The following is a 26,581-nucleotide window of genomic DNA, read 5'->3' as shown; positions in this document are numbered from 1 at the left end:
GGAGGAGTGTAAAGTTTCCACAGTCTGCTGGTGTTGGTCCACTGTGTTTTCTTAGGTCCACTGTCAACGCAGCGTCTACCAGGAAGTTTTAGACCACTTCCTGCTTCCTGCTGCTGACCAACTTTATGGAGATGCAGATTTCATTTTCCAGCAGGACCTGCACACAGTACCAAAGCTACCAGGACCTGCTTTAAGGACCATGGTGTCCCTGTTCTTAACTGTGAACTGTTAATTATGAAGAGGAAGATGCGGCACGTCAGACCCAACGATACAGAAGAGATGAAGGCCACTATCAGAGAAACCTGGGCTCATAACATCTGAGCAGAGCCACAGACTGATGGACTCCACGCCGCATGCTGCAGGAATTCAGGCAAAAGGAGCCCCGACTAAGTACTGAGTGCTGTACATGTTCATACTTTACATGTTCATACTTTTTAGTTGGCCAACATTTCTAGAAATCCTTTTATTGTATCGGTCTTCTAATTTTCTGGGATTTGAATTTGGGGTTTTCATTAGTTGTCAGTTATAATCACCAAAATGAAAAGAAATAATCATTTGAAATATGTCAGTCTGTGAGGAATGAATGTCGACATTATACAAGTTTCACTTTTTGAATAGAATTACTGAAATAAATCAACTTTTTCATGATATTCTCATTTTATGACGAGAGCCTGTATATACATGACTGATGAAATCATATTCAAGTGTAAGTTATCGTTGGAAAGCTCGAGGGATGTAGAATTTGATGAAACTTTATTTACATTCCCAAGACCCACGACAAATCAACAAGATGGCCGTAAGTGGGAGCATATGCGACGCAGTTCCACTATTATGGACTAATCCGCGGTGAATTTTGGTGGAAGAACAGAGGTGTTTCGTTTCGGGTGTTGCTCGTGTTGATGCCGTTATTTGTATCCGGCTGGACCGGTACCGGGTCTGTCGGGCTTACAGACTTCATTCCCTAAGATGAAACCTGTGGACCTCAATTTTAGTAGATTTCCATAAAGTTCAATCTTTCGACAGTTTCTCAGTAGATTCAGTAACACAAGGACAAGGAGAGACTTGATCCAGAATAAAACATCCATACTGCTACATGGCGCCGGTACGAGTGGACCAAACCAGGCTGAACGCTTCTCAGCAGCGTTGACACTTCACTTCTGGGCCTCAGCTTTTGAGGTGGAGGATCAGAGGGAAATGCAATTATGATCAATAAGAAGTCGATCATCCACACGTCCTTGTTCCACATGTACACCATGAGAAGAAACCATGTCCAGGGTGTGAGCACAATGTGTGCGGGTCCAGAGACCTGCTGAGACTTGTTCAGAGTCCGTTATGGATGGAGATCTGCAGCCATGTTATGACATGAATGTGAAGGTTAAATCCCAAGAATGAAACCTTCATCCCTGATGAAAACTCTGACAATGTGCAGAAACAGCGTCTGCACTGATCTCAGGTCTGGGTCAGGTCTGCTGTGGTTCAGGTAGGTTCTGGGTGGTCAGGTGAAGGTTTTTTCTCTTTTTTTTTGTTTTGTTTTGAGAAGGGCTTTCAAGTCCAGTTTCCTTGTGGCCCCAAATTCCTTGACAATGTCCTGCTTTTAAACTTTGAGATTTAGAGGTTTCTCTCCGTCTGAGAGCCATGGATGACGGTTAGTCATGGGGGTCGGTCACAGCTCCGACATGCAAACTGAGTAAAATAAGAAAATCTTCAATGTGGCTTCAGTTTTCTGTCAAACTGCAGGAATCGGTCCTGCAGAAAGCTCGGCACGGCAGTGCTGACTGACTGAGCAAGTCTCCTGGTTCAACTCAGTAGAGACCAGAAAGCCTGCAGGTGTTTCTGCTCCTCCCACCAGCCTCCAGTTACTGAGAGGAGCTGCAGCAGGAGGTGAAACTCCAGCTTTTCTCAGCCAGACTCAACACGTCTGTGATCTGGAGCCTTCTCTGGCCTCCAGCTTTGATTCAGTTCAGGAAGTTTCATCTTCTGAGCCAGGTCGACCATGTCTGGGACAGCTGGAAACAAATCCCATCGTGAGTTTCCCTTTTTTCTGCAGACACTGAAGCCACCATGTGCCACCAGAACAAACCACCTCCCTCCTTTCGTGGATGAGATGGGATGTAACGGGTTCTGGTTTCAGGTCCATACAGACGAACCAAAGGGATCTTTGACCAGAGAAGCTGAAACAAACGTTCCTGCAGGATTTAAATGAAGCTGAATGGTTTGCCTGCAGGGCTTGACTGGACTCAGAGGATGCTGGAGGACATCATGGTCCAGGCGGCTAGTAGAAGGAGCTGCCTTTCATCGACACCGAGGGTCATGAATGAAGACAACGGACCCAAAACCAGCTGATGAGTTCAAACAAGTGAACTTGAGCCTTCTGTAAACAGGACGCTTCACAACGTGTTGCAGCCTGGATTCCAGCAACGTTCAGCAATATGATGCAATAATCCCAGAAATGAGCAGGACGGTGGGGGCGGAGCAATCCGGATCGAATACAGTCACGCTCACTTCAGCATTTCATCCAGTTCAGTGCTTTATTCTAGAGAATATTCACTGACTTCTGAGAGACTAGATCATTAATATTAATACTGTTCCCGTCTAACCTGGAAGGCTGGGTCCACTTCTACACGGGACTCTGCCTGGAAACACAATCAGTCATTTCCAAGTCAGATTTGATTCCCAGTAAACAACAAATCCGGCGTGTTGTTTGTGTTCTATGAGGAATAAACATGGTCTGATCAGGTCGTGTTGTATTTTAGAAACCAGATGTTTCTGAAGCTCCAGAACCAGATAGAAGCTGCAGGTAAAACCTGGATCTGGAGCAGATAACCAGTCCTGAAGTAAACCTCCTAAGTGAGTCTACTGCCAGAGAAGTGGGACCTAACTTTAGAGCGCCATCTGCTGGTTTTTGTACACCAGCCATCCATTAAATGGAGTGAGTCCCTCCCTTTTCCCTTCAGCATGAACAGGTCTGCTGGTCAACATGTCATCAGCAGGTTTTTACCGAATCAGAGTTTAAATGCTCAGTTTATGGAGTTGGACTAAATATGATGTATTATTAAAGCAGGAGGATCCCAGCATCAGGAAGATCTCAGGCCTCAGATGTCGTAAACACGTCTCTGCTTTCAGGCGTCTCCCCTCAGACCCTAAAAACAGCCGTCATCAAGCCACTACTGAAAAGAAAAACCTGGACTCGTCCCTCATGAGCAGCTACAGGTTGATATCAAACCTCCCCTTTCTTAGTCAGGTTCTAGAAAAAGCTGTCTTCCTGCAGCTACACAACTTCCTGACACTAAATAAATGTTCTGATGTCGACCAGTCAGGTTTTCAGCCACACCACAGCACTGAGATGCTCCAGGTAAGTTAAGGAGGAGGACTGAAAAGAAAGCAACCTGAATCAGGTGGATGTGGAGCTTCCCGAGTTCCTGTGGAAATCCTGAGCTCAGATCAGCTGGGACGGTTTTTATGGTATTTCAGGACCTGTGTGTGTGGTTTTACCCTCATAGAGGTGACTGGTGTGTGCATCTCCTTCCTGTTGAAGCGGAGCCTCAAAGTGGACGTTAACTCTCGGACTTGATGGGTTCAGGAAGACCAGAAGCTCCTGGAAACCAGATCCAGCTCCGATCTCTGATCCTCTGCAGAGTTTCTGCTCTAATAATTATTGTTGGTGCTGGATGAAGACCTTTCTGTCCTGCTGGATGCTTTTTAGATTTAAAACAGTTTGAACTCATTTCAGTCTGATTTCTGTGAAGATTCACAATGTTTTTCTGTCTTTTATTTTCTTGTTTCCCACATTTTCTTTTGTCTTTTATGGACCTGGTGGTTTAACTCAGACAGAAAACCTGTGCTTAGTTCAGAGCAGCTTTTCTTTCTCGTGGCTCTGGCTGATTTCTCCTCCTGCAGATGATGCTAATGTAACATGCTGCTGAACCCAGTCCTGTTTTTTACCTGCTAGCTTTTCATTGCTCTGCTTTTAGCTGCAGAAACCCTGAGGAGACTCAGCTGCTGCTTCTATAGAGGCTAAAGGTCTCGGTAGGTTCGGACGTGGCGGCTGAAGCCTCCACCGCCGTGGACCGATGCGGGCATGCTCCTGGCTCCAGATGGTGAAGAACACTTCCTACATGAAGCCATCTAAAAGACATTCAATAAAACTGTGAATAATGAGCTGGAGGTTGTTGCGGTTTGGTTTTTGTCTTTGAATCTGCAGCTTTACACAAAAAGAAAAACCAAAACTCCCCAAAAGCTTCGTGTCCGGCCTCCAGCAGGCCACGAAGGCAGAACGGGGAAAAATATCCAGACCCAGGAGGTAATAATCCAAAATAAAAAAGTCATGTTTAAGTCTGGAAAGCTATAAAACATGCAGGACCGGGTCCCGAGGACCAGGACTGAGAAGCAGGAATAAGGTGGCCATCCAGGCCGACACACCTGCGACCAGCAGAGGAGGCTTTTCTGTGCATGAAGAGGAAATAATCTGTGTAAGAGAGGAGGACTAGAAAAATAAAAACAAGAAGATCTCTGATCAGACCCAACCAGTTCTCCAGACTACCCTCATCCCATGTGGTTTTACTGCAGGAACAGATCTGGATCATCCTACTTTTTTCCATCCAAGTTTTTCACATTTTACAAGTTTTATTCCGACGTTCATCTGAACCAGGGAGACACAGTCCAGGTCCTGGAGGGCCGGAGTCCTGCAGGTTTTAGAGGTTTCCCTGCTGCAGCACATCTCACTGGGATTAACGGTAATTAGGTGAACCTCTACAGGTGGAGGCTGGTGTAGCTTTATAGAACAGAACAGCTCACGTCTTTTTTTCGTTTGATCAAAACCATTTAAAGATCATTGATCCTCATATCTGTGACCTGAAGACGGTCCAGCGTGGATTAATGGACGCGTCCTCAGCCCACATAGCGATGACGTCTCCGTGATGTGCAGAAGGCACAGGAAGCACGTCTGGATGGGAAATGCTAGAAGACCGGCCCTGGAGGACCAGGATGAGGATCGCTGGGCTGGTGTTCATGCATCAACCAGGAGAGCAGCATGTTCTACCAGACTGGCTCGGAGAAGTCCAAACGTGGAGCTGGAGAAGAAACCACCATTTTTCCATTTCCAGCTGCTCCATCAGCCCAGGAAAGAAAGATGAGAAGATGAAACCTGGAGCTCAGCCTGCACTGACGGAGGAATCCTCCATCCAGATTGACTCTCCTGTAAGATTAAAACACTTTGACAGTTTTCCATTTTTCCTTCATTTCCCACTATCCACTGGAAAAGAGAAAATTCCACAACAATCCTGGAAGTCCTGGCAAGAAGCTAAAGATGTGTCCTCTGCTTCTAGAGGGACTCATCAACATGTAGACCAGCTTTATCTCCCGTACATAGTCCAGAAACCAGAATCTGGACGAGACCTTTTGGGCACGACTGATAAAGACGACCAGACTTTTTCTGTGGTTGAAGATGAAGGTTGAAACTTTATTAAAATCCTGGACAGACTGACAAGGGTCAGTGCTTCAGCCGGGCCCTGGAGCGGTCGCTATGGCTTCATTTGTCCACCAGGTGGCACTGCAGCCTTGAAGCTTTGTATTGGAAGCTGATCCTCAGAGCTTCATGAGGCTTCACCTGCCCGCCACAGGTAGACGAGGAGATGTTCTGAGAAGAAGACGAGGAGGAACCGGGTCGGTGGAGACGATGAGGAGGATCTGGTCTGGACCAACAGAAACCAGAGGGTTTAGACTTTGCTGAACAGGAAGCAACAAAGGAGCAAACTACAAAATAAAGCAGGAAGTGAGACAAACAGGAGCAACATGACCAAGTAGAGACACAAACCCTGAAGAACTAAAACCAGAAGCTGGGTCCTGATCCAGGTCTAGTTGGGATTATATTCTGCTTTCCTCTTTGCCGGCAGAAGCTGGAACTTCCATGGCTCGGCAAGGTAGAGCGGTCGTCTTGTAACCCGAGGGTTGCCGGTTCGATCCTCGGCCAAATCGAGTTCATGACGAGGTGTCCTTGGGCAAGACACCGAACCCCTAATTGCTCCTGATGGGTCGTGGTTGAGATCCTTGCATGGCAGCTTCTGCCATCAGTGTGTGAATGTGTGTGTGATGTAAAGCGCTTTATAAATACGGACCATTTACCATGTTCCTGCCCTCAGATGCTCTCCGTTCTCCTTTATTCCAACACAACCTGGTTTAGAGCAGAACTCATTCAGACCTTCGTCGGGACATTTCTCACATTCCTGACGGGACAGCATGGAGGGATGAAATTCCATCTAAAGGTCAGAGAGGAGGTTTCTGGAAATGGGGCTAAATGAGACGTTCAGGGGCTGCAGGACACCTCTGAAGCTGGAACACCTTTTCTCTGAACGCTGGGACGTGTTTACTGGACCTGCAGTATTTTGCCTGCATGCCGACGTCATTCAGATGTGATTAGTTTTGCCTCTAAGCAGAGAATCAGGCTTCAGGCTGGAAGCCAGCTCAGGTCAGACTCTTGGACTGGTTTCCAGCAGCGTCCCCTCAGAGGAAAATGTTCTGGTGGAGCCTCATTTTTAAGCAATGAGTTTCTGAGAAACAAAGGAGCAGCAGAAGCTCTGAGAACCTGCTCAGACGGCATTCCTGGGCTTCTCTGGGAGCCAGGACGTGATGGCTACCTGATACTGAGGACGTCTGCACCGGGACATCCTGGGGGTCCAGGTGTGGTGGGTGGGTGAAGTAGCGCTCTGCTACGTTAAGGACCACAGCTGAAGATAGAGGAGCAGAGCTCCTGGCTTTCCCTGCTACTGGTTTTAATGTTGTGGCTAACTGGTGAACATCCCAGTCCCACTGGTTTTAGTGAACATGTCTGTTTGCCACCAGTCCTCCAGAAGTGGGTCTACAGAGCAGATAACAGCTTACAAGATGTTTGTACGTCACATGTCTGGAAGCTCAGATGGAGCTTAGAAAGCCACCGAATCTGGACGAATGAAAGCAGCCGTTGGATCAAAGCCACAGCTGGTAAACATGCAGGTGTAGTCAGCTGGTTATCATCTTCTTTAACCAACGTCCAGGTCTCCGTCTCCTCTGAAGACCAGTCGGGTCCCAGCAGAGCAGTTGTGTTGAGTCTGAAGCTAAAGCTGCTGTAAATCAGATCTTTTAGTGTTTCTGGAAGAAGGAAACAGAAGGAGGCGCCTCCATGTCTGAACTCCTGCAGCCTGGGCTGTGGTCTTCCAGGGTGTAGAAATATTTCTGCTGTAAAACGTCCGACCACACCTGTCAGCCTGAAGGCACCACCAGGACACGAAGACCAGACTTCTGCTGTTTAGACTATCTGGTGAAGCCATAAAGAGCCGAGTTCAATGATGTCATTATCATCATCATCATCACCATCATCATCATCATCGTCACCGTCATCATTAGTCCATCATCAAATCAAACTTTTTATAGCGCTTTCACATACCAAGAGCTGCTCGAAGTGTTGCCTCGGTCCCCGTCAAGAGACGGCAGCTGAGTTCTGGACCAGCTGTAGATGGCGGAGACGGGTCCATCCCAGAATAAAGGGAGCAGCAGAAGTCCAGAAAAGACAAAAGTGTGAATGAGCCTTTCCAGGGTATCACGAGGAACATAAGGCTTCAGTTTACTAATAAGCCTCTGATGATGAAAACTAGACCGACTACTGCACCGACCTGCTGCACATTTGAGGTTAAAACAAAACCCCAAGATTTTCCAGGGTGGGTAAATGAGTCCAGAGAGCCACCAGCACACCTGCATCCAGCCAGCAGGTCCGTTTTCCCAACAGTTTTCTTTTCATGTATACAGAGGAAGCTCATTTCCACCCATGTTTAACGTCCTGCAAGCAGTACTGTAGCTTCTCTACACATCCACCTCCAGCAGATTTTAGCAGATAAATCTGGATGTCGTCTGCATAACAATGAAATGACACGATGTGTTCTTTAAAAATGGACCCAGAGGAAGTAAATAAGTGAAAATAAAATAGGGAGCCTTGAGGTACCCTGTTTTAAAGTGAAACCTCTGAGGAACTGTCCAAGATGTACAGAAAAACTATTTCTTACTTTGTCATTAACTCCAACAGACTGTTGCAAATGTAGTAATAAAATGTCGTGATCCACCGAATCGAGAGCAGCAGAGAGATCGAGGAGAATTAAAACAGGAGAAGCTCCAGAATCAACAGCTAAAAGGAAACCATGACAAACCCTGAGAAGGCTCTTTCAGTGCTGAGACACGACCTAAAACCAGACTGGAACTTCTCATGGAGGTCATGGTGTTCCAGATGTAACTGAAGACAAACCACCTTCTCTAAAGTCTTAGAAAGAGAAGGCAGAAACTGGCTAAAGTTTGAGAGGAGGTTGGGATCCAAGTATTACGGTATTAGCCGTGTGATGTCTGCTGTGCCTGGGTGAGTCATCTTTTCTTATAAATGGTCTCTGGGGGTGTCTACAGGGGCCAGTCGGCTGTCCCAGGGCATGTGTCACCTGCTGATTGGCTCCTGCTGGACAGCAGCCATTTTGATGTGAACAGTCTTATCCACGCCCAACAAACTGACCCAACACTGGCTACTTGTCTCTGATGCCAATTCAAGCTCCCATGTCACTGGTGCATACAGCATTAAAGATGGCATACTGGTCTGTAACTGGAGGCCTCCCACATCTGGTGGTTTAGACTGGGATTCATTTCAGCAAGTTGTTGCACCCAGCGGAGCTAAGCTTCCTGATTTAAGCGTTTTCTTCCTTCCTTTCTGCAGAATTATTTTTGTATATGCCGTTATCCTTTATTTGCTCTGTTTTGCAAAGCCTTTTTCCTTATTAGGTCATTTACCTGTCTGTCAGGTATGTTCTTTTACTTATTGGTTAAAAACTACAGGTACTCTCATCTGATTGGATGGGGGACTCCTCCTCACATGGACGCAGCTGCAGTAGATCAGCTGATTGATGAGAAAAAAGTTGTCCAGAGGAAAATGGTGCGTCCTGGAACCGAGGATTCGGTTCAGGAGGAGAAAAGGGAACGTGCAAGACGACCAGGGATCAATAAGTCCTGAGTTTTCTTACATCTGACCATCCTGGTGAGTTTAGAGAAAGTTAGCGCTGCTAGCTTAAGTAGCAAGCATGGCTGCCATGTTTCATTTCCACTGGTGTGTGTGTGTGTGTGTGTGTGTGTCACACATGCGCGGATGATTTAGCTGTTATTTAATTAAGGTAGTAGAGGGTATCTTCTACCTCATCGTTTGCCTGTGAGGAGCCACATGCTGCCAGCACGCTGTAAAAAAAAACCTGTTAAAAGTTTACTGTAAAACGTTTCGTTAAAATAGTTTGAATGCTGCTTTCAAAATGTAAAAATGCGATTTTGTAGTTTAAACAGTGATTCAGTTGATCAATGTTGATTGAACTGGATTTTAAAGTAAATTTAATTCATGATTCAAGACTTGGAAGATACTTTTCTGGTTAATTGATCAGAATTAACTGGTCACAGTTTAAAACATTTATCATTCTGTGAAGGTGGAAATCTAGCAAACCTTTGTGTCAAATGCAGATTTGTAACGCTGCATAAGTTCAGCAGTGTGTGAAACTTTGAATGATTTTGAAGATGTACATATTTGTATATAGACATGTTCACGCTGTGTGCTGAATATCAATGCTGTGTGCAATAAGGGAATTTACTGCCATGCAGGCTTTTTTTTAAACCGCCCCCTTCCTGTTGGTGTTGATCTGGATGGACTTTGTGATTTTGGAATCTCTCCACTTTGAGAAGATGGTGAGCCACCCCAGACTCCAGGATTCATCTGCCAAGAAGAGAAAGACCTCACCTTTCCCTGAAGATCCACGGTGTGGTAGGACCTCCCTGGAGCACCCTGGACCTCCCTGGAGCACCCGGGAGCACCCTGGACCTCCCTGGACCACCCTGGACCTCCCCGGAGCACCCTGGACCACACAAACACTGACTGTAGGAAAACAGTCTGACATCAAGCTACTTGATGGGACGTTTTTTGACTTTTGGACTTGAGACACTTGGACAGGTGACTTGACTTCTCTGGGATATTCAGTACCGTTATTGATACGCAGCGTTCTCTTCAAGTCGTCTCTCCGGCCAGCTACTAATCGTTTCACTGTGTCTCGAAGCCAGACTTGGTCCACCGGAGGCTTCATTCAGGCCCCGGTTATTCCAGACATTTCACACTCCCGTTTGCACATTTATGCTGGACATTTGGGAATCTGGAAAACTTATAAGCACATTTTGCTTCTTCTGGCCGGGTTTGAGGTCTGACGTCACCAAACACTGTCGTTCCTGTCACGTCCATCAGGTTAGTGGTAAACCAGATCAAGTTATTCCCTCGGCTTCATTTTAGCTAATTCCCGTGATAGGACCATTTGAACGTATCATACTGGACTGTGTTGGACCACTTCCCAAAACAAAATCAGTCAAATATCTTTGCTGGCATCACTACTAAATGCTGCGGTGCTACCACCCAGACACAAGGAGCTCCTGAACATTTCCGGTGTGAAGTCAGTTAGGAAAGGGCGGGATGAGGGTTGACTCCTCCTCCTTGCTGCATGAGAAGGTGTGCAGGAGTGTCTAGGTTTCAGAGTTGGTGTTTGGACGCAGCTTGGGACGTTATCGGTCCATCACCGCTGCCGGTGGCTGTCTGTTATTTAGGGAGCGACTCCATACGGCATGTTAGACTGCAGTAGTCTTTCTGTTTCCCAGCTTTTACAGGAAATCTGTACAGAGACTTTCAGGTGGGGGACAAGGTGTTAACTCTTCCCCGATTCCTGCTTCGTCCCTTCATGCAACATATTTCTATGGACAACCTGAGTGATACTGACGTTGTTGCCACCCCCGACCGTAGACGACAACCTCGTGTGTTAAAACACTGAAGTCCTATTTTACCGCCATCCCTTCTGCATCCGCCCGCCCGCATAATGAGGTTAATAATCCTGAGAGAAATAAGATTGTTTCTAACATCTATCTGTGCTTCTACAAATAAACAGAAATATGAACAAACACATAAAGAACAAAAACTTCCTTTAATGTAAACACAGTAATAAAAGACGAAATGACTGAAACTTTAACTTCACCACTTTTTTATTCTGTTCATTAAGTTTAATAAGAAAGTCATAACAGCTCAATATCACGACATCACCAGCACCTTCACCAGGTAATCCCACTTTCATAACTTATTATTAAACATCCTTCAAAGTTCATATTTCAGCTTCTCAGTTTCATCTCAAGATTTACATGTTTCTGATGAGGATCTTTGGCATTAGAAGCATCTGCTGCCATTCATCAATAACATCTGCATTACTGTCCTGACAACATCTGGTCTGGCCTTTACTACACGATCAATAAATCCCTACCAAACAGATAATCACTATTACGTAATCGCTGTTTTCAAACCACCGCATTATAATCTGGATTAAGTCCATATCAGAATCATTCCCACCACCAGTTCATCACAACACCTTCATTAATCTCCCATTTTTATATTTAGCCTCCATCTCGTCATCCCAATAATCCATCGCTAATCAAAAATATTGATAAGTGCTTCCAGCAGTTTACAGATCAATAATTTCAGGGGCTGAATCTCCTGAAAAGACAAGAAATAAAATCATAAATATCAGTTGCTGAAAAGATCCATTTCTGGTGGATTGACATGAAATTTCTGATCATTACATCTAATCAACTGATTAATGACTTATTGATCTTTAGCTTTGATCTCAGAGCGAGATTAGCGTCATCCGGTCCATAAACAGTTAAACTTACTTCATCAGACCAGGAGGCGTGGTCAGTCCACCGGGTCCACGTCCTGGTCTGCCTTAATCTCTTCGGCCAGATCTGCGTCTCCTTCTCTGACCGCAGACCTGAGAGAAACCAGACCGGGAAGAGGGTCAGGATCCAGGAACCAGTACGTCCTAAATTCAACACCAGTAGGATTAAATCCTGGATCAGCTGGTCTTACCTTGATGCAGGAGTTTCCCTGTCGGAGACACAGCTCCAGTCTGCAGTGCAGATAGATTCCATCTTCATTCCCAGGAAACTCAAACATGTTGAAAGAGAAGTGGTTGGACGTTCCTGCTCCATTGACGTCCATCTGGACGGTCTGGTCTTTGGTGTTGGGACATCTGCAGGCCACATGATGACGTCAGCGCTAACAGCTTCATGCTAATGGCGGCTAACAAAGACTTGGTTTGTCTTACCCCTGGACGATGAGGTCGTATCTCACGCCTCCATCAGGTGACGGCTGGTTGGTTGACCAGCAGGACTCGATCACCAAGGCAACGGTTTCCTCGTCCAGCCCTTCTGCCATCAGTTCCACCCAGATCCTCTGGTTCAGCCCGATCTCCGAGGTGGGGTCGATGAGCTGCGTGCGGCCGGGGTCGGTGTAAGCGTTCATGATCAGCGTGTAATTCCAGATTCCAGCGACAATGTGCTCAATCACGGTGCTGCAGAGCAGGAATGCACAAGTCAGCTGACCTTGCCGGCTCACCTGTCTTTCACCTGCCGGCCTTCACTCACCTGTCTTTCACTTTGAAGGCCACGGTCTTTATGGCTGGCTTGTCGTAGTAGCAGGAGAAGTCAATGTCAACCTGACTGTGGCGAGAGATGACGCCTTCTGCGGAGCTGTTCCTCGCCATGATGCTGTTCCGGTAAATGACTTGGCTGCTGTTCGTCTGGATGGGACATTCAGAAAAGCAGCAACGACTTGTTGATCGCTTGTCTAGTTATTCTCTCACACAGATTCAATAAAGACAAACACCAAGAATCTTATTTTTCTTTCCATCAGTTCCGACTGGGAAAGCCCCGTTTGTCTCTGAAAGGGACAAAGTCCAGCCTCCATAGATACGGATTCTACCAAAAGGTAGAATATAAACACATGCAACTCACAAGAAAAACATGTTCCCATGCGAAACACACAGGATTCACACGTGGATCTCATGAAAATGTTCCACAACCAAATTTCCACCAAATCTTTCCAGTTTCTACATGTTCCAAATTCCACATGTTCCAAATTCCGCATGCACATTTCACATCTGCTTCACAGATCTTGTGGATCAAAGTGCTCCACATGTTTCTTTTTTTACATGTTCAAAAAACAAACTCGTCATATTTCAAATTTTTACATTTCAAACTTCACACGTGGGACCAGCATGCGTCGCCAGACCAAGCTTCACATGTGCTTTACATACAGATGTGAAAGCACATGTGGAAACAGGGTGCTTGACGTGTTTCACATTAGATCCACCTGTGGAAGAACACGTGCAGGTAAATTTGCATACATGTGCAGAGTTTTTCGCTCCACCTCTGTTTGTGTTGATGGTGATGGGAATGAATGAAAATAAAACTACAAACAGAAAATCACGATCTAGAGGAGCTGGTAATCAAATCAATCAGCTCTAATTTAGAAGATTCCAGATTCCAGGAATGAAATGGAAGTGACCATTGAGAAGAAAGGGTGTGGCTTGTGTGGCTTGGAGATACCTACAATGACCTCCGTCCCACAGCTGTTGTTGAGGCCGAAGCTGAAGGTCACCATGTGGGTCTGCTGGTCCACGAGACCTGGGCAGTTCATGTCAGCCAGTTGTAGCTGGGTGTAGTCGATGCCTTTCTCCTCCAGCAGGCAGCCAGCCAATGAGAGCGTAGCAGAGCTGTGCATGCAGACGGTTGGCTCACCTGGACAGGTAAACTGCTTTAACAGCTCATTCAGATCTGTTAACAGCTGCATTTTCTACTGTTTTACTTTCTGTTTCAGATCTTATGAAACATTTTTCCTCAAATCATTTAGTCCAGATTAGTACAAGACGTCAGAACTTGTCTTGGTTTTAAATCTCTATTTAAGGGCTAAAGTGGTTTATATTTGACCAGTTTAGATGTCAACCATGACTGAAATGCCCATGGACAGAGTTTAATATGTATAAATTTAATGTATAAGTTTCCAAAGAAGAACTTTGGAAAGTCCTTCAAGGATCCTGGAGAACTATTCTGGTAGACTACTAAACTGGGATGAAAAATATTAACCTTAAGCTCCTTAGAAGTGGAAATACTGGATTTAGATGCTGGGACATGTTTTAATAAACCTGGAAGAGTTTAAAGAAAGAACCGGTCTCCTGCTCCGGTCCATGAACAGATCTTTTTTCCGGAATTTTCTGTGTTGCGTTACCTAAAGCGTTTGTGGCTTTGTACTTGGAGGCAAAGTTGGCTCTGCAGAGGCAGCGAGTCTGAGCGTTTTCTATCCCACAGAACTCGTGACGGCTGCAGAAGACGTCCAGGCAGGGAACCGGAGCAGCAGCAGCTGCAAACAAACACATGATGCACATAAAACATCCCGTTTCTCTGCTTTCCCTCATTCTACTGCAGTCAGCTGGAGATTATCCACACATCGGCATCCAACCTACACTGTAAAAAATAAACTGTAAACTTCCTGTAAAAAATACTGCAAGCAAAACCAAAACAGTAAAATTCCATAAAAAACGCCGCTCATATCTTTACCTTTTGTTTTATTTCAGCTTTTTAATGTTTACTGAAATATGTCGCCGTTTATAAAATACTACAGGAAATGGTTTTATTTTGCTATATTGTGGATGATTTTTGTATTTAATCAATATTTAATGTAATAAAAATATCTATCATAAATAAAACATTTTATTTCAGATATATTTTATTGATCCCAGTTGAGAAAACCGCCCTCCGGTTTTCACTCAGCGGGAGCAGTTGGGGGTTGAGGGCCTTGCTCAAGGGCCTACAGTGGTTCCTTCATGTTACCTGTCTAGGAGTTGAACCTCTATATCCACCGCTAGACCGTGTCCATTTAATTTACTAGATAATAAATTCACAGTAGAACAACAAAGTATTAAGTTTTAAACTTGAATTTAGCGATTAAACTATTTTTAATTACATGTAACGAAGATTATGGTAAATATAAAAATCTTTTTAATGTGAAATCATGTTAAATTTCTGTTTGAATATTTTTATTTTCTCATGTTACTTTACATTAGAAATGTTGCTCAGACCTAGAATTAGAGAAAACAGGATGTAAAGCAGGTTTTTTAAGCTTGTTGGAGAACAGATGGGACAGAGTCTGGACTAAAGCCGCTACTAATGAAAGACAGAAGACATGGACCAATGCTGTCCAAGGTCTGTATCTTGAAGGGAATAAAGTCCAGATGGCAGCTGGTGGGTCTCAGTTGCTGAACCGCCGCAGTTGCCGTGGCAACACTGATGGAAGACATCTGAGGCCACCGGAGGACAAACACCTGAAGACGCAGAGCGTACAGTCTGTTCGACTAATGAAGCCTGTTTTATTAACACAGTAGTAAGAAAGTCATTAAGGCAGACGGAAGGATTTATGGCAGAGTGAACGTGTTAGACCCTCGGCTGGTTACAGCTGGTGGAAGTCATATCGGAGAGAGACTGAGACCTGGCCTGGTTAACAGCATTTTGGTAGCCATGGAGAGGGTCCTTCTTCCACCTGCGTCCTACCTGTCTGCAGCACCGTCTCCTCAGTAAAGTTCTTGTTTTATTTCTGTGGGTGACATAGAACAGCACACAGCAAGGGGCTCGCAGGCTTTAGCTAGCAGCCAGACCACCTCCACGACCTGACGCTCGCGGAGATTCTGTGAGGCCCCGCCTCTGTGAGGCAGAAACAAACCGCACCGGGGCTCACTGGGAGGAGCCACTGATAGTGAAGATCCAGGAAGACGCCAAATTCCAGAGGTAATCTATACGAATAACAGCTATGACTCCTCCTCTCTTTCCATGCCTCCTATGATGCTCGTTGCATGGCAACGCCCAGAAAGGCGCCATAGATAGGCTGGCGCAGACTCTAGGAAGGGTGGCGGCATCTTGGCGTGTCCAATGTTAACCTAATCCGGTAAACTGTTCAGCGGGTTGTGGATTCAAACGATCGTATGGCAGTAACAACCAGAGTTGGGAAAGTTCAGTTTCTAAATGAACTAGTTCAGTTCATAGTTCATAACTCAAATCTTTGAAACTAATTTATAAAAATGAACTAGTTCATAGTTTTACAAATGAACTAGTTCATAGTTCTAAAAATGAACTAGTTCTTAGTTTTGAAAATGAACTAGTTCATAGTTCTAAAAATGAAATAGTTCTTAGTTTTGAAAATGAACTAGTTCATAGTTCTGAAAATGAACTAGTTCTTAGTTCTTCAAATTAACTAGTTCATAGTTCTGAAAATGAAGTAGTTCATAGTTTTAAAATGAACTAGTTCATAGTTCTAAAAATGAACTAGATCATAGTTCTAAAAATGAAGTAGTTCATAGTTCTGAAAATGAAGAAGTTCATAGTTCTACAAATGAAGTAGTTCATCGTTCTAAAAATGAACTAGTTCATCATTCTGAAAATGAACTAGTTCATAGTTCTGAAAATAAAGCAGGTCATAGTTCTACAAATGAACCAGTTCACAATTCTACAAATTAACTAGTTCATATTTCTACAAATGAACTAGGCTGGTGTTGCCAGATCTGGTGTTTTTATATATATACCTCTATACTGAGGCCTGTTTACGATGTGTTTTAGCTGGGATTTAGCCTGGAAGGCACCATGGAAATCTGGAACTCTGGAACAAAATTTAGCTGTGAGAGAACACCGTTCACACATGGCAGAATGAGCGCGTATGAGGCTGTAAGACAGAATGTTCAGTTCATGTTCACCCAAAATGTGAACCAGTTCATGAACCATGAACAAACGGACTGCGTGCCATCCACCACCATCCATCTTGGAATGTCCGGCTGCGGTCATCATCCACAACGCCGCCATCTTGGAATGTCCAGCTGCGGTCATCATCCACAACACCGCCATCTTGGAATGTCCGGCTTGCGGTCATCACAACGCCGCCATCTTGGATTGTCCGGCTTGCAGTCATCATCCACAACGCCGCCATCTTGGAATGTCCGGCTGCGGTCATCACTCACAACGCTGCCATCTTGGAATGTCCGGCTTGTGGTCATCATCCACAACGCCGCCATCTTGGAATGTCCGGCTTGCGGTCATCACAATGCTGCCATCTTGGAATGTCCGGCTTGCGGTCATCACAACGCCACCATCTTGGAATGTCCGGCTGCGGTCATCATCCACAACGCTGCCATCTTCGAATGTCTGGCTGCGGTCATCATCCACAACGCTGCCATCTTGGAATGTCCGGCTTGCGGTCATCACAACGCCGCCATCTTGGAATGTCCGGCTGCGATCATCATCCACAACGCTGCCATCTTGGAATGTCCGGCTTGCGGTCATCACAACGCCGCCATCTTGGAATGTCCGGCTGCGATCATCATCCACAACGCTTCCATCTTGGAATGTCTGGCTGCGGTCATCATCCACAACGCCGCCATCTTAGAATGTCCGGCTGCGATCATCATCCACAACGCCGCCATCTTAGAATGTCTGGCTGTGGTCATCATCCACAACGCTGCCATCTTGGAATGTCCGGCTTGCGGTCATCACAACACCGCCATCTTAGAATGTCCGGCTGCGGTCATCATTCACAACGCTGCCATCTTGGAATGTCCGGCTTGCCGTCATCACAACGCCGCCATCTTGGAATGTCCGGCTGCGGTCATCATCCACAACGCCTCCATCTTAGAATGTCCGGCTGCGATCATCATCCACAACGCCGCCATCTTAGAATGTCCGGCTGTGGTCATCATCCACAACGCCGCCATCTTGGAATGTCCGGCTTGCGGTCATCACAACACCGCCATCTTAGAATGTCCGGCTGCGGTCATCATCCACAACGCTGCCATCTTGGAATGTCCGGCTTGCGGTCATCACAACGCTTCCATCTTAGAATGTCCAGCTGCGGTCATCATCCACAACGCTGCCATCTTGGAATGTCCGGCTTGCGGTCATCACAACGCTTCCATCTTGGAATGTCTGGCTGCGGTCATCATCCACAACGCCGCCATCTTAGAATGTCCGGCTGCGGTCATATTTGGTGGATTTTTGTTTGATTGGGACGTTCGCTGCACCTGGTGGTTTGTAACTTAGTTGTTTGAGACATTTTTAAGATTTTAAAACGAACTCTTTCTTTCAGCACCAGAACTGAGAAGATGGGTTCCCGTAAACATGTTTGTTTTCACACTAAACACATCAAACCTGTTCCTGCTTGGATTTGATGTTTTTCAGGGGATTTTAGGTCCAGTGTGTAAATACAGATCAGAATGAAAAAATACCTGTACAATAACGAGAGTTTGAGCTGAAAACAATTCAGCTAAACAAGGCAGGTAAACTGGTTAAAACGGGTTTGGAGATAAAGTTAAAATCTAAACGACCGATTAAACCTGCATGTTAAGGTTAAGTTTTTTTTTTGTTTTTTTTTTTGTAACTAATTCATATAGTTTTTGCAGACTTTCATCCTGGAACAGACGTTGGAACTGGTCTGGGACCAGGAACGGCAGCGCCTTCCAGTGGAGTGACGATGCAGAACTTTTATCATGAACATCCAGGATGAAGTGAGTGATCCACCATGGGACTGGGACAACCTTCATGTTTGACTCTGGTGGACGAGAGGAAAACGTGAACTTACGGCAGCTGAGCGCCGGCCTCCAGTCCCCCAGCTGGACGTTGTCCTGCAGGCTGCAAGACTTGGCGTACGCCTCCAGGAAGCGGCACCTCAGGCCGTCCACCGCCGGGTAGTTGCACAGAGTGGTCTCGCAGGCGGTTATGAAGGGTTCTGGATCAGCATGTTCGTGGCAGGCTGTGAAGGGGGGCTGCCTCATGAGATCACAGCTGTTCAGGAAGAAGGAGAATTTATTAGCGTCCGTCTCTGGAAGAGGTGCAGGATTCAGATGATGCTGAGTGCTTACTGCTGCCTTGTGCTGTTGCAGTCGATGGTGGGATCAACAACGTCGGTGTACTCGGTGTCACATCTAGGAGGTGGAGAAAGAGCAGCAGAGGATGAGAAATGCATGTGGGACGAGTGGAGGCCAGCTGTGTGGTGGAGGAGTCGTACCCGGCCTCGCTGTAGGATGTGGATCTGGCCGCGATCAGGCTGATGTTCAGGCTGGAATCATCTGGGTTTCCACACAAACCCTCCACAGATGGAGGCTTTCCTGATCCGGCACACAAGAGTCCAGATTAAAAGAGCACACACATTTCATCCTGGACCAGCTTGATCTAGTTTCCTTTACCTGCCACATGTGCAGCGCTGCCATCGAAGTAGACGGTGACATTGGCCCCTGGGATGCTGGCGGTGACCCCCGTCTGGTCCTTGGAGAGCTCCACGCCGTGGACCAGTCGAGACGTGGCGTTGAGCTGCAGAACTTCCTCCTCCACCTGCATCACATTAACCACGTTAAAGCAACTTGTCCAGCTAAACCCTTCAGCTAGACCGGACCGGTCTACCTGACAGGATTCCTCATGTACCTCACCTGAACTCTCCCGCCCTGCTCCAGGTAAATGGTCACGTTTGGACCGCTCAGCCACAGAATCAGGTGGTCCAGAAACATCACGTCTCGTCTCCGTTGTTCCCGGAAAGCCGCCAGCAGGTTAAAGGCGGAGTCTCCTCCTGCTGTCATCAGAATGTAAACACACCTGTTGGTGATGGAGTGGACTCTGCTGGAGAAGTCCATGACGGTGGAGCCGATTACAGAGCACACAGAGGGCCGTGGAGCACACCTGGTGGAGAGGGAACACAAGCCTGTCTCATCAAGTGGACTAAAAGAAGTCCTGATCAGCTCTTCATGTTCTGAACTTCCTGCAGGATCGGCTCTGGGAAGCACGTCCAGACATCCCGGTTTTAATCACAGTTTGATCAATGAGCAGCTTGGAGGTGTATTACTGATGAAACACCTCCTCTGTAGATGGATGGGAGCTGAACGTAGCCTCCACCAGCCCGTCCCGATCACACACATTATTCCAGATGTAATTACCCGCCGTTGCTCATGCACATCTCCACGGCTGCACATACGCTGACAACTCCGAGGACCGCTGACTGGTTGCAGACCAGGTTGGAGCAGCTTTCCGGCTGGAACGTCACTGAACCGGATGACAGCACACGGTCTCCTGGGAGATGACAGGAAGTTCAGACAGTCAGGAAAATAAAAGCCTGTTCAGAGACCAGCTTGTTACTTTGCGGTCTGCCTCCATCAGACCTGATCTGCAGCCGCTGACGTCCAGGATGAGGCCGTTCTGCCAGTCAGAGCTTTGAAACGAGTGGGAAAAAAAGCTGTTTATCCCAAAGGTCACAGAAACGTTCTGGGAAAGGAAAGAGCAGCTGGTCAGTCCGAGTTAATGCAGTGACTCTGCTGCAGGAAAACCGGCTGGAAAACGATCGGCCATGAAAACACCATCACACATTTTTACATGCTTCATTTAACCTTGTGGCTCGTTTTAGCTTTTAGCTTCATTAGAGGTAAAAAATGTCTAAAAACTGCCAGAAAAACATGTTCAGAGATTTGACCCTTTTTTCATTTCAAATCTTCCAGTAAACTTCAGTCCTGATCAATAACCAAACGTGTAATTATTCTCATTTTTTAATCTTTTTAAATTTTATTAAGTTATTTTTTATTTAATATTTAATCTGTACTGTTTATCATTCATTATTAGTGAAATATTTTAATAATTTTAATTATTAATTATTATTTTTGGATAATAAATGTGTAGGGCTGCACGGTGGTGTGGTGGTTAGCACCGCGGCCTCACAGCAAGAAGGTCGCCGGTTCGAATCTTGGCTGGGGGGAGGTTCGAACCTTGAGGACGGTGGCCTTTCTGTGTGGAGTTTCTCCCCGTGTATGCGTGGGTTCCCTCCGGGTTCTTCGGCTTCCTCCCACCATCCAAAGACATGCATGATAGGTTAATTGGTTATTCTAAATTCTCCCTGAGAGAGTGTGTGTGAATGGTTGTTTGTCTGTCTGTGTTGGCCCTGTGACAGACTGGTGACCTGTCCAGGTGTACCTGCCTCTCACCTGTTAAAATGCTGGGATAGGCTCCAGCTCACCCGCAACCCGTAATGGACTAAGCAGTTAATAGATAATAAATATTTTTTAAATGAATTCAATTCGATTTGAACTTTTCTTCCTGTATTTATGCTGTTTTAATAAAATAAATGGAGGGTAAACTGATGCGGACACGTGTTGCTATGGTAACAGACTCTGCCCTCCATACTTACGACGGGACTCTCGAAGTTTGTTGCGTTGAGCTGCAGAACTGCCTGTGATCCGAAGTTGTAGAGGGAAACTTGTAACTGGAAAATGAGCAGATGGAACTTTCAGACTTTTAGAAACAGATTTTAAAGCTTCGGCTTTTATTTGGGGGACAGACTCACGTGAGTGCTGTTATCTTGGTCCTGCACTTCCACTTCTACCCAGCAGGGGGAAGCAGACTGGATGTAGGGCAGGGCCGTGTGGACTTGTGATCCAGGATTTGTTGCCTTGGCAACAACTTTTACAGACGCTTGCTGAAGCTGTGGATTCTCCAAGTAGAGGCAGTCTGGACTGGACCCGACCGAGCAAAACGCCAGCTGGGAGGCGTCGTAGGAAACCTGCAGGAGTCACAGGAGGATATTTAGCAGCTCTTCACGCTCCGAGTCCCACCACAGAAATCCAAACCGCACCAAGAATCAAAAGATACAAGGATGAAAGTCTTTGGACTTCAGGCCGCGGTGTCCACGTCCTCCACCTGCTACAGGTTCAGGGCGGCGCTCCGGCCGGAGCTTCCTGAAGTCCGTAGGAAGAAAAATTCCAAACATCTGACCGTTTAAAGGCTGAATAATTAAGATTTTTTCCTTAAAAATAATTTTAATTGTTCTCATTTGCTGCGAGGGATAAAAGGAAGCTTCTCTATAAACAATCTGTCTCTACATCAACAAAGTCTTTGTCAAGTTTTACTCCTTGAAAATAAGAGTTCCGTGCTGGAATAACTTGGGTTCACCATGTTGCTCTTTCCAACTTCCTGGTTCCTTAACCAATCATACGCGACTCCCCATGGTTGCCAAACAACAACAAGGCAGCGTTTGGTATTTTATGTTGGTAAAAGAGTAGCACCGTGCAGGTATGGAAGCTGGTAAAAGAAGCGACCAGAAATAGTTTCAGAAAAACCTAAAAAGTCTCGGCATCCTGCTAAAAAAGCAAACCACTAAAAAACAGAATAAAACGAGGATCAATACTGGAAAATCTTTTGAAAGTTTCCCCTCGACAGGTAAACACCGGAATTTTGCTTAAATTAACCGAAAAGTTTATCTTGATTTACAAATATTTTGTTGTAATTTATTTCTCGGAGCTCATTAAATGAATGTGTGTGACTGTATGGACGTATTAGTGGAGTAAACTGGTGGCCTGTTAGTTTACAACAACAAATGTAATGATGTTTGGGCCAAATGAATACTGTGTTTGTCCTTATAAACTTATTAAATTACTATCAAATTCATTTATTAAGTGAGACTGAGGGAAAACTGCTGCTGTGTGGCATTTCTTTATTAATGTAGCTTTTTTTTACACTCTATTTTATGCTAACGTAAATTAGCGCTAGCATTGCAAAGCATAGCAACTTGGTGTGTGTGAATCATCTTCGCTCCTCATCATGATGTTTGCTGGCGGTTTGTTCTCCGTCCTTCATAGACTGTTTATAAAAGAACCGTCCTCTGACAAACCGGAAACCTACAGAAACTCTCCGAGGAGGAAGAACGCTCTCCGTGTTTTTCCCTTTCGACTGCAGTTCTGATTTGAAACACTAGGTGTCAGTGCTACCTTTTTTCCTTTAAAGGTGACTTTCCAAGTCGGCAGGAATCTCGTTTTAGTTGCAAACGTTCCAGCATCACATGATCTGATGTGGATGTTTCTGCAGGAATGTGAACTGGATCAAAGTTTTAGGTACTTTAGTGATCAACGAGTTAAAAACTTTTTTACTCCAAGAGGGAACGTATGGAAGTGGGAGTTAGAAAAAAAAGCTGGAGAGAGTCCGTAGATCGGAGTCTGGAGATTTTCTGGCTGTAAGTAAAAACATCATTTCGAGAAATCAGCCAGTAAAAGAAGAAGATGGAGTCCAGACTTTATTTTTAGGCTCCGTTTCCAGCCGAGAGCTGGAGGAAAACCAGCATCTCACTCACCTCCATCTCTGAGTATTCACGTCCAAATAAAGTGATGGGACACTGGCTGATGTCCACCTGTCCTGCTCCAACGGCCAGGGCAGACAGGTGGAGGCCAACCTGGCTGGCTGTAGACACAAACAGAAGAGACGGCGTGAGACATGGGGGACGTGTTGATCAGGACTCAGAAAGATTTCCCACTGATGGGGTTTACCTGCCAGTAGGAAGACCAGCTGTCCGGGTTTCAGCATGCTGGAGTCTGCTGGGGACAAACCAACTCGGCAGCAGGAACCACAGAAGAAGAATCTGGATGATGCTCGGCTGCAGGGAATGAGACGTCCAGATGAAGGCGGGAGGACGGAGGAGGATCTGGGTTCCAGCTCTGGCTCTGATGCTCGTGTTGGAGTCGCTCTGCTTTTATGCTGGTCCCCGCCCCTGAAAGACCGGTACCGCAGATCCTTGAACTTGTTGACTTTCCTGAATCTGGCCTTTTGGTGGCTGGACCGGTCGGTCACGACCTGCAGGTCTCCTGGTGAAGCTGCAGGAGAAGCTAGAAGGAGGTCGGTGAGGACACGTCCCTTCAGGACAAACCCTCGCCCACATTGTGATGATTCCTCTGGCTGTTCGGGTTTTCATCTCTTTAGACGCTGATGAACCAGTTTCAGCAGAAAAACTTAGTTTCTCCTCATTTACTAGAAAATCTAGCAAGTGGCTCATTTATTGATTTAACTCTTATTTATTAATGAAATCCTTTTATTATTTAAAAGTTATTTGACTTTATTTTATTCATATAATGAATTTACTGGTTTAAATTGACATTTTATTTGTTTCATGTATTTATTCATAACAAGGTCAAACTTGAATTTTATTCATTCATGTATTAGAAAGTAAAACAAAGAAGAGAATAAAACGTTGGGACACCTTTTTATAGAAAAGGGTGTCCAAACTTTCGAGTGCTTTATTGATGTCACAGAAAAAACAGACGATAAAATAAAGTTTCTCCAGTGATGACGAATAAATTTCACTTGTTTCAAACGAATGAAAATAGATTCAAATTCTACTTCATCCTGAAAACTCTTCATTCATTTATTTTTATTTATTTACCTTTATTGTTTTATGTCTGAGAAAAAAAGATGAAGATGATGAGGATGATGAGGATGATGGTGATGATGGTGATGAGGATGATGAGGATGATGGTGATGATGGTGTTGATGATGAGGATGATGGTGATGATGATGAGGGTGATGATGATGATGGTGATGATGATGATGATAACGACATCATTGAACTCGGCTCTTTATGGCTTCACCAGATAGTCTAAACAGCAGAAGTCTGGTCTTCGTGTCCTGGTGGTGCCTTCAGGCTGACAGGTGTGGTCGGACGTTTTACAGCAGAAATATTTCTACACCCTGGAAGACCACAGCCCAGGCTGCAGGAGTTCAGACATGGAGGCGCCTCCTTCTGTTTCCTTCTTCCAGAAACACTAAAAGATCTGATTTACAGCAGCTTTAGCTTCAGACTCAACACAACTGCTCTGCTGGGACCCGACTGGTCTTCAGAGGAGACGGAGACCTGGACGTTGGTTAAAGAAGATGATAACCAGCTGACTACACCTGCATGTTTACCAGCTGTGGCTTTGATCCAACGGCTGCTTTCATTCGTCCAGATTCGGTGGCTTTCTAAGCTCCATCTGAGCTTCCAGACATGTGACGTACAAACATCTTGTAAGCTGTTATCTGCTCTGTAGACCCACTTCTGGAGGACTGGTGGCAAACAGACATGTTCACTAAAACCAGTGGGACTGGGATGTTCACCAGTTAGCCACAACATTAAAACCAGTAGCAGGGAAAGCCAGGAGCTCTGCTCCTCTATCTTCAGCTGTGGTCCTTAACGTAGCAGAGCGCTACTTCACCCACCCACCACACCTGGACCCCCAGGATTGTCCCGGTGCAGACGTCCTCAGTATCAGGTAGCCATCACGTCCTGGCTCCCAGAGAAGCCCAGGAATGCCGTCTGAGCAGGTTCTCAGAGCTTCTGCTGCTCCTTTGTTTCTCAGAAACTCATTGCTTAAAAATGAGGCTCCACCAGAACATTTTCCTCTGAGGGGACGCTGCTGGAAACCAGTCCAAGAGTCTGACCTGAGCTGGCTTCCAGCCTGAAGCCTGATTCTCTGCTTAGAGGCAAAACTAATCACATCTGAATGACGTCGGCATGCAGGCAAAATACTGCAGGTCCAGTAAACACGTCCCAGCGTTCAGAGAAAAGGTGTTCCAGCTTCAGAGGTGTCCTGCAGCCCCTGAACGTCTCATTTAGCCCCGTTTCCAGAAACCTCCTCTCTGACCTTTAGATGGAATTTCATCCCTCCATGCTGTCCCGTCAGGAATGTGAGAAATGTCCCGACGAAGGTCTGAATGAGTTCTGCTCTAAACCAGGTTGTGTTGGAATAAAGGAGAACGGAGAGCATCTGAGGGCAGGAACATGGTAAATGGTCCGTATTTATAAAGAGCTTTACATCACACACACATTCACACACTGATGGCAGAAGCTGCCATGCAAGGATCTCAACCACGACCCATCAGGAGCAATTAGGGGTTCGGTGTCTTGCCCAAGGACACCTCGTCATGAACTCGATTTGGCCGAGGATCGAACCGGCAACCCTCGGGTTACAAGACGACCGCTCTACCTTGCCGAGCCATGGAAGTTCCAGCTTCTGCCGGCAAAGAGGAAAGCAGAATATAATCCCAACTAGACCTGGATCAGGACCCAGCTTCTGGTTTTTAGTTCTTCAGGGTTTGTGTCTCTACTTGGTCATGTTGCTCCTGTTTGTCTCACTTCCTGCTTTATTTTGTAGTTTGCTCCTTTGTTGCTTCCTGTTCAGCAAAGTCTAAACCCTCTGGTTTCTGTTGGTCCAGACCAGATCCTCCTCATCGTCTCCACCGACCCGGTTCCTCCTCGTCTTCTTCTCAGAACATCTCCTCGTCTACCTGTGGCGGGCAGGTGAAGCCTCATGAAGCTCTGAGGATCAGCTTCCAATACAAAGCTTCAAGGCTGCAGTGCCACCTGGTGGACAAATGAAGCCATAGCGACCGCTCCAGGGCCCGGCTGAAGCACTGACCCTTGTCAGTCTGTCCAGGATTTTAATAAAGTTTCAACCTTCATCTTCAACCACAGAAAAAGTCTGGTCGTCTTTATCAGTCGTGCCCAAAAGGTCTCGTCCAGATTCTGGTTTCTGGACTATGTACGGGAGATAAAGCTGGTCTACATGTTGATGAGTCCCTCTAGAAGCAGAGGACACATCTTTAGCTTCTTGCCAGGACTTCCAGGATTGTTGTGGAATTTTCTCTTTTCCAGTGGATAGTGGGAAATGAAGGAAAATGGAAAACTGTCAAAGTGTTTTAATCTTACAGGAGAGTCGATCTGGATGGAGGATTCCTCCGTCAGTGCAGGCTGAGCTCCAGGTTTCATCTTCTCATCTTTCTTTCCTGGCTGATGGAGCAGCTGGAATGGAAAAATGGTGGTTTCTTCTCCAGCTCCACGTTTGGACTTCTCCGAGCCAGTCTGGTAGAACAT

General features: G+C 45.9%; 1 protein-coding gene across 1 annotated transcript; it reads right to left on the bottom strand.

Annotated features, from left to right (window-relative positions):
* Positions 1–11,106: 11,106 nt before the first annotated feature.
* LOC121635530 lies at positions 11,107–26,581 on the bottom strand. Its single transcript, XM_041978732.1, has 19 exons — positions 26,417–26,581; positions 23,226–23,589; positions 23,033–23,139; positions 21,254–21,469; positions 21,098–21,172; positions 20,082–20,184; positions 19,860–19,992; positions 19,359–19,605; positions 19,119–19,263; positions 18,941–19,040; positions 18,795–18,857; positions 18,515–18,717; positions 14,129–14,260; positions 13,454–13,641; positions 12,487–12,641; positions 12,168–12,413; positions 11,930–12,092; positions 11,734–11,831; positions 11,107–11,557 (listed from the first exon to the last, which is right to left on the bottom strand). Exons 1-18 carry the CDS (start codon positions 26,579–26,581, stop codon positions 11,787–11,789), a joined length of 2,850 nt encoding a protein of 949 aa, XP_041834666.1. The 3' UTR covers positions 11,107–11,557; positions 11,734–11,786.

Source organism: Melanotaenia boesemani, chromosome 24, assembly GCF_017639745.1.
Source record: "Melanotaenia boesemani isolate fMelBoe1 chromosome 24, fMelBoe1.pri, whole genome shotgun sequence".
NCBI lineage: Eukaryota > Metazoa > Chordata > Actinopteri > Atheriniformes > Melanotaeniidae > Melanotaenia > Melanotaenia boesemani.
The sequence above is the reverse complement of the archived record's forward strand: the minus strand, read 5'-3'. Positions and strand labels throughout refer to the sequence as shown.

What these genes read in the sequence shown, in the direction of transcription:
- LOC121635530 (XM_041978732.1), bottom strand. Translation starts at nt 26,581, where the DNA reads ATGTTCTACCAGACTGGCTCGGAGAAGTCCAAACGTGGAGCTGGAGAA. An exon ending in ACCAAGATAACAGCACTCAC is followed by an intron (nt 21,173 to 21,253) that starts GTGAGTCTGTCC and finishes CTCATTTTCCAG; the next exon opens with TTACAAGTTTCCCTCTACAA. An exon ending in ATGTGCATGAGCAACGGCGG is followed by an intron (nt 19,606 to 19,859) that starts GTAATTACATCT and finishes CCTCTCCACCAG; the next exon opens with GTGTGCTCCACGGCCCTCTG.